The sequence below is a fragment of the Furipterus horrens genome, unplaced genomic scaffold (assembly GCF_987537825.1).
Source record: "Furipterus horrens unplaced genomic scaffold, mFurHor1.1.pri manual_scaffold_1, whole genome shotgun sequence".
Taxonomy (NCBI): domain Eukaryota; kingdom Metazoa; phylum Chordata; class Mammalia; order Chiroptera; family Furipteridae; genus Furipterus; species Furipterus horrens.
The window spans coordinates 81685351-81701600 of NW_028327171.1; the positions used below are offsets into that span (position 1 = coordinate 81685351).

A 16250-nucleotide genomic window follows, 5' to 3' on the forward strand; every position below is an offset into this window, starting at 1 on the left:
GCATTGAAAATGAAAAAAGAGAAGTAGTTAATACCATATTCCTATAGTCAGTGAATTAATAATGAACTAACTTTATATATAAACATTAACAAATCTTATTGAGGAATTATTTATCTTATGGTAATGTACAGGACCTCCTCTCTTGCTACAAGGACAATCATATACTAGATCAGTCTTTGGCACCATCTGAAAGTATACATTTAATCTAAAATATTTTTTCCTCTCTGCCTGAGATGTCAGATATTTCCAGGCCTATCACCAATAGGGGTTTTTGTACATTCTGTGACCAAATTTTTTAGACTTTGCCTTAAGAATTCACTAGGGGTCTCAGGTCTTTAAGTGTGGTGACCAAATTTAGTGTCACTAAAAAAATGTGAAAGGAACCCAAAACACTAATTCAAAAGAACATAATCACCCCTATATTCATTGTAGCATTATTTACAATTGCCAAGATATGGAAACAGCCCAAGTGCCCATTGATAGATGAGTAGATAAAACAACTATGGGACATTTACACAATGGAATACTACTTGGCTGTTAAAAAGAAGAAAAATTTACCCCATTGCAATGTATGGGTGAACCTGGAGAACATTATGCTAAGTGAAATAAGCCAGTCAGAGAAAGAAATATATCATATATGATTTCATTCATATGTGGAATGTAATTAACAAACTGAACTAACAAGGAAAATAGAGACAGACTCATAGATAGAGAGCAGGGTAACAGCTAGTGGGGCAGGGAGGTGTGAGGGTGGAGGGATTGAGCAAAAAGGAAAAGGGACTCATGGGCATGGACAACAGTGTGATGATTGCTGGGGGTGGGAGTATAAAGAGACTAAAAGATGATGGAAAAAATACAATAAAGATTACATTTAAAAAATTAATTGCTTAAATAAATAAAGTGTGTGATAACAGCTTGATCGAGAAAAGCTTGACATGAAGAAAACACCTGTCTGGTGTTAATAAGATACATGAATTTCAGGCAACAGAAAATCAAAGAAAATTACCTCTATACCTGTCTTGATAAAATACCAACAGAGTTTTCTATTTATTTCACTATACTTAAAAATTTATTTGAATTACTATGAAATGTTAACAGAAAATCAATTGGATTATGGGGTCCTGGCAGGTGAAGGGTTTTGAATACTGCTGAATCTTTACATGTACTAACAGATTTATTAAGGCAATATAAAAAATAGAAGAAAATATTTATTTTGTTGTAGATCTTTATTACAACAAGCCAAAGTAATCTGAGAAGGAATTTCAAGTATTTTAGTAGGCATGGATGTATTGGACACTAGCTTCAACAAATGCACATTCCTTTTCTGTCAAGGTTTGGAGTCTTAATAGAAAATTATTGAAATTTTCTATCAATTGCCATTTTTTATATCCAAGAGAAAATCTTTTAAAAATTGAAAAGCATTATTACAAATAAAACTGAAAAACTATGGCTTCTTCTTTTGTGAATATAAGAACATTTAACCCACAACAGATTGAAAGTACCATTAAGTAAGAAAAAAAAAAAAAGAAGATTATTCTGGTTCTGATGTTAAATGATGCAAGATTTGTAAAACATCAATATCGTATGCACTGAACTTAGGGACCACGTTCTAATCAATGTTAATTGTTTGCTCATTTATTTGTTTGTTTAATATATATAGAATAAACTCTGTTAGACTGCTTTCTATTTCTAAACGATGTGTTTACACATAATTTAGGAAGCAAAGTTTTGACCTGTTTCTTCTTAGCTTTTTTCCACTTAAAAAATATAAGTATTTACACCAAAAGGTAGTTAATTTCAATGTATAGTCAACTTTTGGTTGACTGCAATGCAATAGTACAAAGAACAATTGGAAAATTTAATTTAATCCTTTACGCTTAAATTTACATTGCATCAAACTGTTGACCAGACCTGCTAATAAACCAACTGAAGATACTTTACTATTCATTCCTTTCGCTCTCCCAAAGATTTGTATAATTTAAAGCACATGAATAGCACTTTACATTTTATAAGCACTTTCACATATGTTATTACTTTTAATCTTCCAAATATTCTCATAGACAAGGGATATTATAGAATTATGGAAGGTTTTATTATCTCCACTTTATATATGAATAAATTGGGGGTCAACATCCTACTCATATGTAAATGCAGGTCGTTGGCCCTAGGTAAATTAAGTCTTGAATTTCAAGCTTTATTGAATTGTTTTGTGTTGCACTGAGAAAGCCTCTGACCTTTTTCACAATAATATCCCTTGTCAGCCTTGTATCCTTACTACCTTATGTCCACATCGTTCTTTTTACAATTTCTGATATTTGAATCTTTGTCTTCACTTCACTCCCCCCCTTCATAAACCCCTTTCTGCAATGTTTCTGCTTTTCTTGAATATCCAAATTGTACCCATCATTCAAGGTCCAGAAAAACTTATATCTCCTCTGGGAAGTCTTCCAGCTCTCACCATTCTTACTTAATTCAGCACTTGCAAAGATTGATTCTTACATTCTCAAGTTGTCTCAATTATGTTTATCAAACTCTTCTACTAAATGATAAACTCCTGAGAATAGAGACCAAGCCTTATACTTCTTTGAAATTCACAGCACTCTAGCACTGGATATATATGTAGTAACTTCACGATAAGTATTTGGCAATTATTTAATCTGTCCAATGGAGCCATTGCTGAACTTACGGTATTTGTATTCCAAACATGTGACTTATAATTTACCCTGTGGAATTACTTATTATAGTTGACTTTAGTGTGTTTTTTTCAATATGTTCATGTACAAATTGACCCTAGCATTGATTTCTAATGGCAGTGAAGAAAGACCAGGCATATGGCCTACAGGATCAATTCAGCTACATAGGCCTGATGAATTCCCAGAATAGAGCAGACATTTGACCCACATATCAATATTGAGAACAGGAACAGGAAACATTATGCAGTGATTGTTTTCCAATAGAATTACATTAGCATCACCCACTCAACAATTCATAATTTCTCAGCAGATCAGGAATATCTATCGATGGTAGCTTCTGTTGCACAACATACGAAACTGCATTCTGCTATTTATTATAAATCATATCAATCAAAAATAAAATTAAAATTTAATTTTAAGAAATAAATCTCCAAATGAAAATCACACACTTGAGAGTCATTATGTTAAAACGCAAAAAGTTGGTACTATATGACAACTCCGTTCTTCTGGAATATAAGTATTCTCTTTAAACTAATAACTACTTTTGTTCATATTTTAAGGAGAATTTGGAGAAGTCTGTAGTGGGCGTTTGAAGACACCAGGGAAAAGGGAGATCCCAGTTGCCATCAAAACTTTGAAAGGTGGCCACATGGATCGGCAAAGAAGAGATTTTCTAAGAGAGGCTAGTATCATGGGTCAGTTTGACCACCCAAATATCATTCGACTAGAAGGTGTTGTCACAAAAAGTAAGTACTGATTTCTTTAATTATTTCTTTTGTATATTTATCTCAGTTCCTTTTATTAAAAAAAAAAGCTTAATAGTAATACTATAGCCATTAAGGGGATAATTTAGTTTGATATTATCTTCTGATATCAACCCTCAGAGTCTTGATATTTGTCTATGACATTATCAGAGTTTGCACTGGTCACCAAACTGCTTTGAAATGGTATTTATTACCTATAAATTATTTGCTAATTTAACTTGGAGTAATGAAGCAAGGGTAAACTGGTTTTTTTTTTTTTCTCCCTCATTTCTATAAACTATTCCCTTTTTCTAAAGCTGCCTAAATTTCAGGATTAGTAGAAGAAACAATTTAAATATTTTGGGTCAGTAAGGTAAAATACTTCTGTTTGGAAATAAATTGCATATACAAATATGGAATACTTTATCTGAAATAAAACTTTTAAACAAAAAGTTCTGTGTGGAATTCATCTACATGAATCCCATTAGGACTCAATTAGTTTAATTTATATGAAGTTGATATAGAATTACAATTTCAGAAATAAAAAGTCTGTTCTTAATAGAAATAGTGGAATGAAAGCCAGTTCTTTGAAAAAAGTATTTTTTTAAATCCACAATTAATCATATCTGTAAGAAATAGATTGCTATGTATTCACTTTTATTTGAATAATCATAAGGCATAAAGCCTAACTATATTTCTCCTTATTTTATTCATTAATAAAAATAACATATAAAACCCAATACAGAATGGCATTTAAAATAACACATAAAAACAATTTAAATCTTTGAGAGACATTATTCTTTCATAAAATTGAAATTTCTTTGAAAGTCATTTATTTGAAATTGAAATTTAATATCATATTTGGAGCAGAAAAGTATAAAAATTTACTAAATATATACAACTGTAATAGAAAAACAATAAAAAATAAAAAATAAATAAATATATAAATATATAATTGACTGTGTCTGAAACACTTAACTCTTCTCACAAGGCATTGTCCAACATGCTACCCAATGGGAGCAGAACATTACTGACAGCCATGGTAGTTCAGAGTCATTGAAGAGTTCATTGATGACAGCTGTTGCAGTGGACTGTTACTGTAGTGGCCTTAATGGGACCTTCCAGTATTCATGCCCTTGTGTTTTTCTCTCCCATGTGACTAGTCTTGGCCAATGAGATATTAACAAGTGTGATACAATGAAGAGTATCTTACACGTTTACACATGGGAGCTAGTCCTCTTTCAAAACTCGTTCCTGAAACTCAAAGTTTAATGCTAAGCCAAACCAATCCACATAGTAAGGATACATGCAGTACTGCAAAGAGGAGGAGAACTGAGGCTCTCCAGTTGGCAGCTCTATCTGAGCTCTCAGCAGGCCATCAGCACCATGTACCAGGCTAATGATGAACCATCTCAGACACTGCTCCCCCTCTCCAACCGCCACCAGATGCTGCAGCTGCAGTTGACATCTGCAGCAAAGAATCACCCCGCTCAGTTTAGTCAACCCATAAAATCATGAGAGATAATAAAATGGTTGTTGTTTAAAGCCACTGAGTAATTAATTGCATAACCATAGCTAACCAAACAGATGGACCCCGGTTAGAATGCTGCTCTCCCCACTTGTGCAAGTTTGAGTAAACTTTTTAATCCCTTTATTCTTTACTTCTACATCTATAAAATAGGGCCAGTAACATCTACTCTGTAAGAATGTTGTAAGGATTACATTTATATTAAATGTATAAAGCATTTAGCAATAGCATGTGGCTCACAGTAAGCCACATTACATAGTAGCAACTACTGACACTCCGTGCCAGGTACTTTAAACATGGTTTGCCATTTCATTTTTACAGCAACTCTTCTGAGTATCAATATCCATTGAATCTCAGTTTATTTAACCTTCATTAGGACCTCTAACTCATAGCAAGGAGCATGGCTGGTATTTAAAGAGTCTGTCTGACTCTAAAACCCATGGCTTTTTTGTTTAATGTTTGTTTTTGCTATATCACAGTGAATACCATAGTTTTACACTTTAATTATCTTATCTGGATTAAATGACATTAAATTATTTTATTTTTTTCAATATATACTTTTTAAAATAAGGAAAATATTTATGTAAGTAAAATAATAAATTACCTCTAAAATGTAAACTTCAGAAAGATTTAGCTATGCCACAATGCCTAGCAGATTATAATCTAAATGAGGGGAAATAACATGGTAATCATTTCTTTTATATGTTCTGACTTCCTTGTTATTCATTTAGCCTGAGTATTTCATGTTATTTCTTTTGTTTTATATCTCTCTGGAAGGAAAAGATAAATTTAAAGTTGGGTTATGAATCTTTGCAAAACATCTAAAATAACAATTTAAGTATGATATTGAATTCCTTTTATGTGTATTTGTACCTGAAATATCTGGAAATAATTGTCCAACAATAAATTCAAAGCCTGAGAAGTATCAGAAATTTATTTTCTCCTTTTGATAAATTGCATTATGTAATTTTTCATACATTCCTATGTGTTTCATTTACATGTTATACAAACATAAAAGTATATGAAAAGAAAAAAATTTATTATCCCTATGAAGTAGTAGGACTTTTTTATTCTAAATCAACTGAATAGGTTTAATAAGATAGTCTATAACATTTGAAATACTCAGTATATTTCATATAAACATCCAAACAATCAGCACAGTTATTATTTACATCAACAGTCTTGTCTTAAAATGGTACCAGTGATCTCAATGCAGCCAAATTTATAAGATCCCAAAGTTAAAGTCCTGTTCCATTTCAAAGAAAAAAAGAAAGAGAGAGAGAAAGGTGGAGGAAATAAGAAAAGAAAATATAATTGAGAAAGGATGGATTCAATACACTTTTGAGTGGCGATACCATAGTTTTAATTTGTAAGAGTGAGCCCCATATAAGGAGGTAGTGGTGCCACAGGGATGGGTGGTGGAGACAGTGAAAGAAATAATTCCCACAGAGAAAGTGGGTATATTTATTCCGTTATCTTCCTAACTCCAGTGCTGTGGGGTTTTTAGGAGAAAAGCAATAAATAAATAAATGCCTCATTCCCATAAATACATGGTAATTATTCCAGGATGTGCCCTTGGCTGGTTTGGCTCAGTGGATTGAGCGTCGGCCTGCGAGCTAAGTGTCGCTGGTTCGATCTTCCAGTCAGGGCACATCAGAGAAGGAAAACTCTGACTCCAAAAAACCTCCACTGCCTTGCGGCATACCTCTTCAGGGGAAAGGCTAAGGGAGTAAACCCCGACAGAAAATCCGGAGCCGGAGTCCCTAAGGCGGTTTGACGTTGTAGTCAACACCGGCAACTCCTGCGGCGCACCTGAAACCAAGCTGTATTGACTCCGTCTTTCCCTTGGACCCTTCAGCTGCGAAGAGAGGGGGGGTCTGCTGCATGGGCAACAGCAGACCCTCCATATCACCCTGCCCAGGCTCTGTAGCTTCAGCTTCACTGGAGAGGACACTCCAGCGTCATCGCAAGATGTCGATTCAACACGGGAGGAGACAGATACCGTGTCACTCCCGAGTCGGACTGCACAGCCATTCTTGGCGGTGCAGATAGACTCTTAAGAAGCTACACCATCGTCTCTTGAGACAGACGGCTGCCGACGATTCCAGGATTGCCTTCAAGTAGCTAAGGGATAGCTAGCAATTAATGCTCCCTAAGGACTACCATATTGCATAGAAGATAATACTGACAAAGATAAACGTGATATAGGTTTATATGTCATATTAGTAGAGTATCCTCGGGTTCTGAGAAATAAATTCACAGACTCTCAGTGGAAACTAATACAAAAATATAAATCAAAATCTTCATCAAATCCTTTTATAAGTTCTAATATGCATACTTTTTATCTTCTATAAGTTTTATCTCTGAGAAATACATATCACAAAGTTTTTTGGAACACTTTTACTCTTTCATATTTGTGCATATAACTACTTTTATTGTAAACTTGAAAGTTAAATGATTAAAAACTATATATATAAAAATGTATCTGATTAAAGTTACACCTATTTATTTGATACACATCACAGTTTCATTAACCTGTTAAGATACAACTGATATAAAAAAAAAGATTAGTCAAGCTAAACCTTATACTTAGCTCATACTTTTTTTTCCAAGAACAAATAGAAACCATCAGTCAGAGAACAGATTTATAGCCATTAGCAGCATGGATAGTAGCAATTTATAACAGGTAATGTATACGCCAGTCTCCTGAACTACATAGCCAAAAGAGAAAGTGCTAACCTTCTATAAAAATGTAAGAAAGGTGGCCAAATTATGTAGAAATACAGTTCAGATGCCACACTCCAGAAGATCGGGCCATGCAGTTTGAAATAATGATGGAAGAACCAAAAGGAGAGGTAATGAAGTGCCTGTATCCCAGATAAGTAGGTTATTACTAAATTTACGAGCCCTGGCTGGTTTGGCTCAGTGGATTGAGCATCGGCCTGCGAGCTAAGTGTCGCTGGTTCGATCTTCCAGTCAGGGCACATCAGAGAAGGAAAACTCTGACTCCAAAAAACCTCCGCTGCCTTGCGGCATACCTCTTCAGGGGAAAGGCTAAGGGAGTAAACCCCGACAGAAAATCCGGAGCCGGAGTCCCTAAGGCGGTTTGACGTTGTAGTCAACACCGGCAACTCCTGCGGCGCACCTGAAGCCAAGCTGTATTGACTCCGTCTTTCCCTTGGACCCTTCAGCTGCGAAGAGAGGGGGGGTCTGCTGCATGGGCAACAGCAGACCCTCCATATCACCCTGCCCAGGCTCTGTAGCTTCAGCTTCACTGGAGAGGACACTCCAGCGTCATCGCAAGATGTCGATTCAACACGGGAGGAGACAGATACCGTGTCACTCCCGAGTCGGACTGCACAGCCATTCTCGGCGGTGCAGATAGACTCTTAAGAAGCTACACCATCATCTCTCGAGACGGACGGCTGCCGACGACGACTAAATTTACATATACTGACTCAAATATGTAAATTGTAAGTCCAGTAAGAAGGAATAGAAGCCAATAGGGATAGCAACCAAATTTCCAAACCTAATACCATTTCATCATAGAACCTTCCCAAAAAACCCGTGGGATGATACAGAAAGTATAACAGGAAGTGCTATGCCTCCTCAGACCCTTTAAAAATATTCCAAAATGTTGCGGATGCCTTCTAGACAGTTTTCATGCCACATGGATTCAACGTCAGGGAGTCAGTTCAAGCCAGTTAAATACATTGTACATTAAATGTGCAAGAACTGCCTCCCTGGTCCCAACATTGCATTCTATTTATCAAGTAGTGCATTGTCCCACCAGCATGGCTTCTGCCTCTCTACCTGGTTGGGATATCCCGCTCTGAGCCACAAGGACTTGGACAACTCAACTCAGCATCATTAGGCCTCAATTTTTTCCTCTGCACAAAGGATTAAAAAGTGCATATGAGACTAGAAAACAATAAAAATCAAATCTAGCTCTAAAATTTTAATATATTTTCCTTTGCCAAAAGAAGAGAATGAAGGTGTTTGTGAGGGAAATTTGTGCCAGTGATAACTTATCACTCCACCTCCAACTTCAGGTTCATATAAGAAGAGTAAGATGGAGAGGTTCCAGGAGGCACAAAAAGTGTCTTCAGTAAAGTTTTTATTCTACCAAGCTGTAAAGTAGAAAAGGATAGGTAAAATTCTCCTGTAAGCAAAATTGAGTTTTGGATATATAGAATATGTTTTGTAGGGGGAAGGTAAATTATTCTGCAAAGCTGATTCTAATGAAAGAAATTAGATGGGTTTTTTTTCTTTTGGAATTCAGCTACCCTGCTAGCTAAGGTAGGGTAAGTGTTTTGTTTTGTTTTCCAAGCAACATTTACTGAGCACCTTCATGTGTTAGATACCACTGCTGATTAAAACTTAGAGACACAGAAATGAAGGCCTCAGTGCCCCCAAGAAGCTCATTTGTTACAGACAGTCCACTGCAAACATCGAGTAAGTAGGCCAGTATTTTCCAATATGGTGTGTGGCATATGCAATCTTGGATACAATTACTCATTAATTTATTCATGTATTCATTCCATGAATGTTTATTGGGTGCCCACTCTTCTAGTCATTTGTAATTAAGCAGTGAAAAAGAGCTTCTACCAACTGGAGAAAAAGAGAAATCTAAATATTGGATGGGCAAAAGGAGGTTTACAGTTGTGAGTATGCAAAACAGAGTTTATTCTTGTGTTATTATTTATTAATTATTGTATTACTTATTTGTATTACAACTGTAAACCTACTTTTCCCCCACCCTGGATATAAATATCATCTTAGGTAAAGAGGAAAAAATACCTAAGTGAAGTGAAGGAGCAAGCCGTGCCAAGGTTTGGTAGGAAAGTACCCCAGGCAGAGGAAACATAGTTCTAAATGCTTGTGCTAAGAAAGAAATTGACATGTTGGGAGAACATCCACAACAGCTGAAGCAAAGTAATAATAAGAAAAAGAGTACATGTTGAAAGAAAAAGACTAGAGGCAGGAAAAGGCAGCTAGGGTAGTAATCCAAGTGAAAAATAATGAGAAAACAGATTGATATTTAAGAGATATTTTAGGTTAAATTGAGATTTCAGTGACTGTATATGGGGATAATTTCAGATGACTTCCAAGTTTCTGGTTTCCATAAATAGGGAAATGCAGAGGAAATTCTGAAGAAATAACAGCTTTGGAGGGGAAATAATGAATTCAGAATTGGACATGTTAAGTTTGAGGTGTCTGGGACATGTAAAGACTTCCAGGAAGCCTCTGGAGCTTGGGTGGACATCTGGGCCGCAGGTACAAATTTGGATGAGTACTGATGGACAGCTGAGGCAAGAGGGAGGATGGGATGTCCCAGAAGGCTGAGGAGAACTAACTCCAATAGGCAGGCAAAGACAGGCACAACCTGAAAGAGAAAGGGCAGATTTCTAAGAATGAGGAAGACATCAAGAGAATAAAATGACCTGAGAAGCCAAGTAAGATAAGGATTGAGAAGGATCTATTTTTTGAAGCAATTGGGAGGGGCCAGCTCATTACAGCACAGGTTGGAGGCCAGATTGCATGGTACAGAGTGAGTGAAATGTGTGTACACTGCAATTAGATTGATGGGTTAAAAAACAGCAAATTAAATTGTGTTGGTTTCTTACTTAAATCCCAAATGCTTAGCATTCTTTAAGTTATTCATTAATTCAAGTAATACTTTAAGTTCCTAACTACTCTGTGTCATGCACCTTTCTAAGCAGTAGGCATTTGGCAGTGAATAGGAAAGCAAAAATGTCTGCCCTCACAAGTTAGTTCCCTGCATCTACCTCCTCTGGTTTTATTCTTCACCATTCGCTTGAATTTTAAGTTACATTCATACTAAATGACAAAAGCATCTCAAAACTTACACTCATTTATCTCTTGTGTCTCTTCCTATTTAAATTGTTGGGGAGCTGAAAGAAAATGTACTAAGCTAACCCTACATGGGTACATAGATAACTATGATATGAAAAGGCTGTTGGTACCTAGAAGGCCCAGCTGCCTCTGGAGTTACCAGCTTTCCCTTTACCGGTAACGAAGGATGCAAAATCATTTGCTGAGATGATGGGTAGAGGGCTGGGGGTAGCTCCAGATAGAGTGTGAAAGAAAACTGATCAGGAAACATTAGAAAGATTGCAAGTATCACTGAGAACACAAGAGAACCTGGATATCATGACAGAAGCTGCTGCCCCCAAAAGCACTGTTGATAAATGAGAGGAATACATTGAAAGTGAGAAGAGAGTCAACCCAAGGGAAAAGGAAAGAAACCAGGCAGCAAAAAGAGAAGACATCATAATTTGGTATATTTTCTCTCTTCCTACCATCCTTAATATTTACTATTTTGTTTTCTTTTTATTGTTGTTCTATTACAGTTGTCCCAATTTTCCCCCCTTCCACTCCCCTGCCCTGCTCACCTCCCCTGTCTCGCACAGTCAATCCCCACCCTGTTGTCCATGTCCATGGGTCATTTATACCTGTTCCTTGACTTGACCTTTCCCCTTTTTTCCCCCTTATCTCCCACCCACCTCCCCTCTGTCACTGTCAATCTGTTCCTTGTTTCCATGCCTCTGGTTCTATTTTGCTCATTTGTTCATTAGTTTTCTATTTGTTCATTAGTTTCCTATTATAGTGAGATCATATGGTATTTGTCTTTCCCTACTTGGCTTATTTCACTGAGCATAATACTCTCCAGTTCCATCCATGCTGTTGAGAAAGGTAGGAGTTCCTTCTTTCTTCTGTGTAGTATTCCTTTGTGCAAATGTACCACAGTTTTTAAATCCATTTATTTACAGATTGGCACTTAGACTGTTTCCAACACTTGGCTATTTTAAATAATGCTACAATGAACATAGGGGTGCATAGCTTCTTTTGAATTGGTGTTTCAGGATTCTTAGGGTATAATCACTGGATCAAAAGGTAGTTCCATTTTTAGTTTTTTGAAGGAATTCCATACTGTTCTCCACAGTGGCTGCAACACTGCACTCCCACCAACAGTGTGCTAGGGTTCCCTTTTATCCATGTCCTCACCAGCACTTGTTTTTTGATTTGTTAATGATGGCCATTCTGACTGCTGTGAGGTGATATCTCATTGTGGTTTTAATTTGCATCTCTCTGATGGCTAGTGATGTTGAGCATCCTTTCATATGCTTATGGATCCTTTGTATGTCCTCCTTGGTGAAGTGTCTGTTCAGGTTTTTTGCCTATTTTTTAACTGGATTGTTTGTCTTTCTGGTGTTGAGTTGTATGAGTTCTTTATATATTTTGGAGCTCAAACCCTTGTCCAAGTTACCACAGGTAAATATTTTTTCCCATATGGTTGGTTTCCTTTTCATTTTGATGATGTTTTCTTTAGCTGTGCAGAAGGTTTTTAGTTTGATGTAGTGCTACGTGTTTATTCTTTCCTCTATTTCCCTTGCCCTAGAAGATGAATCAGCGAAAATATTACTGCATGGAATATCTGAAATTTTACTGCCATTTTCCTCTAGGATTTTTATGGTGTCACAGCTTATGTTTAAGCCTTTTCCCCATTTTGAGTTTATTTTAGTGTGTGGTATAAGTTGGTGGTCTAGTTTCATTTTTTTGCACATCCCTGTCCATTTCTCCCAACACTATTTGTGGAAGAGGCTATTTTTACTCCATTTTATGCTCCTTCCACCTTTGTCAAATATTAACTGACCATAGAGACACTGGATTATTTCTGGGCTCTCTATTCTGTTCCATTGATCTATGTGTCTGTTCTTATGCCCGTGCCAGACTATTTTGATTACAGTGGACTTGTAATATAGTTTGGTATCAGATATTGTGATGCCTCCTACTTTGTTCTTCTTTCTCAAGATTGCGGTGGCTATTCGGGGTCTTTTTTTGGTTCCATAAAAATTTTTGAAATATTTGTTCTAAATCTGTGAAATATGTCATTGGTATTTTAATAGGGATTGCGTTGAATATATAGATTGCTCTGGGTAGTATGGATGTTTTAATGATGTTAATTCTTTCAATCCATGAGCATGATATATACTTCCATTAATTTGTATCTGACCTAATTTCTTTCTTCAGTGTTCTATAGTATTCTGAGTAAAGGTCTTTTACCTCTTTGGTTAAGTTTATTCCTAAGTACTTTTATTTTTATTGTTGCTATAGTTTCTGATATTTTATTGCTGATATACAAAAATACCTTCAATTTTTGAATATTGACTTTGTATCCCACGATTTTTTCAATTTCACTTAATAGGTCGAGTAGTTTTTTGATGAAACCTTAGGGTTTTCTATGTACAACTATCATGCCATCTGCAAATAATGACAGTTTTACTTCCTCCATTCCAATCTGGATGCCTTTTATTTCTTTTTCTTGTCTGATCTCTGTGGCTAGAACTTCCAATATTATGTTGAATAAAAGTGGTGAAAGTGAACAGCTTTGTCTTATTCCTGATCTTAGGGTAAAGCTTTTAGTTTTTGCCCATTGAGTATGATGTTGGCTATAGGTTTTACATATATGGCTTTTATTATATTGAGGAATGCTTCCTCTATTCCCACTTCGCTGAGTGTTTTTATCATAAATGAGTGCTGTGCTGTATCAAATGCTATTTTAGAATTCGTATTATCATGTGATTTTTTTGTGATTTTTATTTTTCATTTTCTTTATGTGGTGTATTGTGTTTATTGATTTGTGAATATTGTACCATTCTCACATCCCTATAATGAATCCCACTTGCTAATGGTGTATGATCTATTTAATGTATTGCTGGATCTGGCTTGCCAATATTTTGTTGAGGATTTTGTCATCTATGTTCATAAGTGATATTGGCCTGTAATTTTCTTTCTGTGTTGTGTCTACCTGGTTTTGGAATTAGGATAATACTGATCTCATAAAAAGAGTTTCTGCGTCTTACCTCTTCTTGAATTTTTTGGAATAGAGAAGAATAGAGTTAGCTCTTGCCTAAATGTTAAGTAAAATTCACCTATGAAGTTATCCAGTCAGGGCTTTTGTGTGCTGGTAGTTTTTTTTATTACTGCTTCAATTTCACAAGTTATTGTTGGTCTATTCAGGTTTTCTGATTCTTCTTGATTCATTTTTGGAAGAATATATGTTTCCAGAAATTTGTCCATTTCACCCAGGTTGTCAAATTTCTTGTCATATAGCTGTTTGTAATTTCTTACAATCCTTTGTATTTCTGTGGTATCAGTTGTGATTTCTCCTCTTTCATTTCTGATTTTATTTATTTGGGTCCTCTCTCTTTTATTCTTGATGAGTCTGGTTAAAGGCTTGTTGATTTTCTTTATTTTTTCAAAGAATCAGCTCCTGAATTTATTGATCCTTTGAATTGTTCTTTTAGTCTCTATGTCATTTAATTCCGTTCTGATCGTAATTACTTTCTTCATTCTTCTCACTCTGGACTTCATTTATTGTTGTTCCTCTAGTTCTTGTGGATGTAGGGTTAGGTTGTTTATTTGAGATTTTTCTATCTTTTCTAGGTAGGCCTATATTGCTATGCACTTCCCTCTTAGGAATGCCTTCTCTGTGTCCCATAGACTTTGGACTGTTGTGTGTTCATTTTCACTTGTTTCCAGAAACCTTTTGATTTTTGCAATCATATCATTGTTAACCCATTCATTGTTTAGTAGCAGGTTATTCAATCTTCATGAATTTGAATGTTTTTTAGTTTTTTTTCTTGAGGTTTCTATATTCAAGCCATTTTGATATGAGATGATCCTTGAATTTGTTGAGGCTTATTTTGTGAATATTTCTTGCCATTCCCTTCTGACGTGTAGTGTTTCTGTTGAGAAATCAGTTGATAGCCTTATCGGAGCTCCCTTGTATGTTACTAGCTATCTCTCCCTTGCTGCCTTTAAGATTCTCTGTCTTTAAATTCTGCCATTTTCTTTTATTTATTTTTATAATTTATTTATTTATTTGTTTGTTTATTTTAAGAGAGAGGGGAAAGGAGAAAGAGAGGGAGAGAAACATCACTGCGTGGTTGCTTCTCACTCATGCCCCCGACTGGGGACCTGACGTGCAACTTAGTCATGTGTCCTGACTGGGAATCGAACCAGTGACACTAGGCTCTCAGGTCAATGCTCAATCCACTAAGCCACAACAGCCAGGGCAAATTCTGCCATTTTAATTGTGATGTGTCTTGGGGTGGGCCTCTTTGGGTTCATCTTAATTGGGATCTCCTGTGTTTCCTGGACTTGTGTGACTTTTTCTCTCATCAAGTTAAGGAAATTTTCTGTCATTACTTTTTCAAAGAAGATTTCTAGTCCTTGCTCCTCTTCTTCTCCTCTGCTATCTCTATGATATGGATATTATTATGTTTCATGTTGTTGTGCAGCTCCCTTAAACCCTCTTAGTTCTTTTGGAGTCTTTTTTAATTTTGTTTCTCTGTCTGGGAATTTTTTTCCTCCTTGTCCTCCTGAACTGTGTTCTTCAGTTAATAAATTGTATTCTTCATTTCCTCCTGGCTCTTATTGATAGCATCTATGTCCTTTTTCATGCTTATGTGGTTCCCAGTAAGTTCTTTGTACCTCTTCTGGAATTATCTGTAGTTCTCACTGAGCTCATTGAGCAACCTTATAACCATTGTTTTTAACTCAGTGTCTGATAGTTTGCTTGCCTCTGTTTCATTTAGCACCCTTCTGGGGTTTTCTTCTTTCCTGTTGGTCAGGGTTGTTTCTTTGTCTCCCCATTTTAGGTGACTCTTCTTGTTTGTTTCTGCCTCTTAGATTGATATGCTTTGACTCCCTGTCTTCATGGGGTGGCCTTTTGTGGTAGGATACCTGTGGGACTCAGTGGTGCGGTCTCCATGATCTCCTGATATTGATGCTCTTGGGATGCCCTTTATGCCATTTATGTGGGCTGTCTGTAATTGGTTTTGGTGGCTTTTAGGGCATTCTCTGGTGGGTCCTTCCTTCCAGCTGGCTTACTCACAGTTACTCCACCTGCCACATCTTGCATGCTGTTTTACAGGTACTGCCAGACCAAAACCAAACAGCCCAGGAAACAAACCCACAGCCTCGAAAATATCCCCCACCCACAATCACACTATCAACAGCAAATGAGCCAATATTAATAAAGGGTTAAAGAGATTAAGATTATTATAAAAAAGGAAAAATAACATGAGATGACTAACTTAAAGAAAAATGATTTTGAGAGTGTAGAGGGGGGACCAATAATAAGAGTAGGGAATAAGGGCAAGGCAAAGAGAGAAAGTAAAATTTACATCATAAATAAAAAGGGGAGGGAAGAAGGCAGAATGGAGTAAGAGAAGGGAAGCATAGAGTATTAGGTTT

The 16250-nt window shown here is 36.2% G+C and overlaps 1 protein-coding gene across 1 annotated transcript in view; it reads left to right on the forward strand.

Annotated features, from left to right (window-relative positions):
• LOC150021354 (ephrin type-A receptor 6) overlaps nt 1-16250 on the forward strand; it is a 917557-nt gene that overhangs the window by 658751 nt on the left and 242556 nt on the right. Inside the window, exon 11 of the mRNA XM_090276016.1 lies at nt 3254-3439. Coding sequence (XP_090132142.1) covers nt 3254-3439 — 186 coding nt within the window. The remainder of the gene's footprint in view (nt 1-3253; nt 3440-16250) is intronic.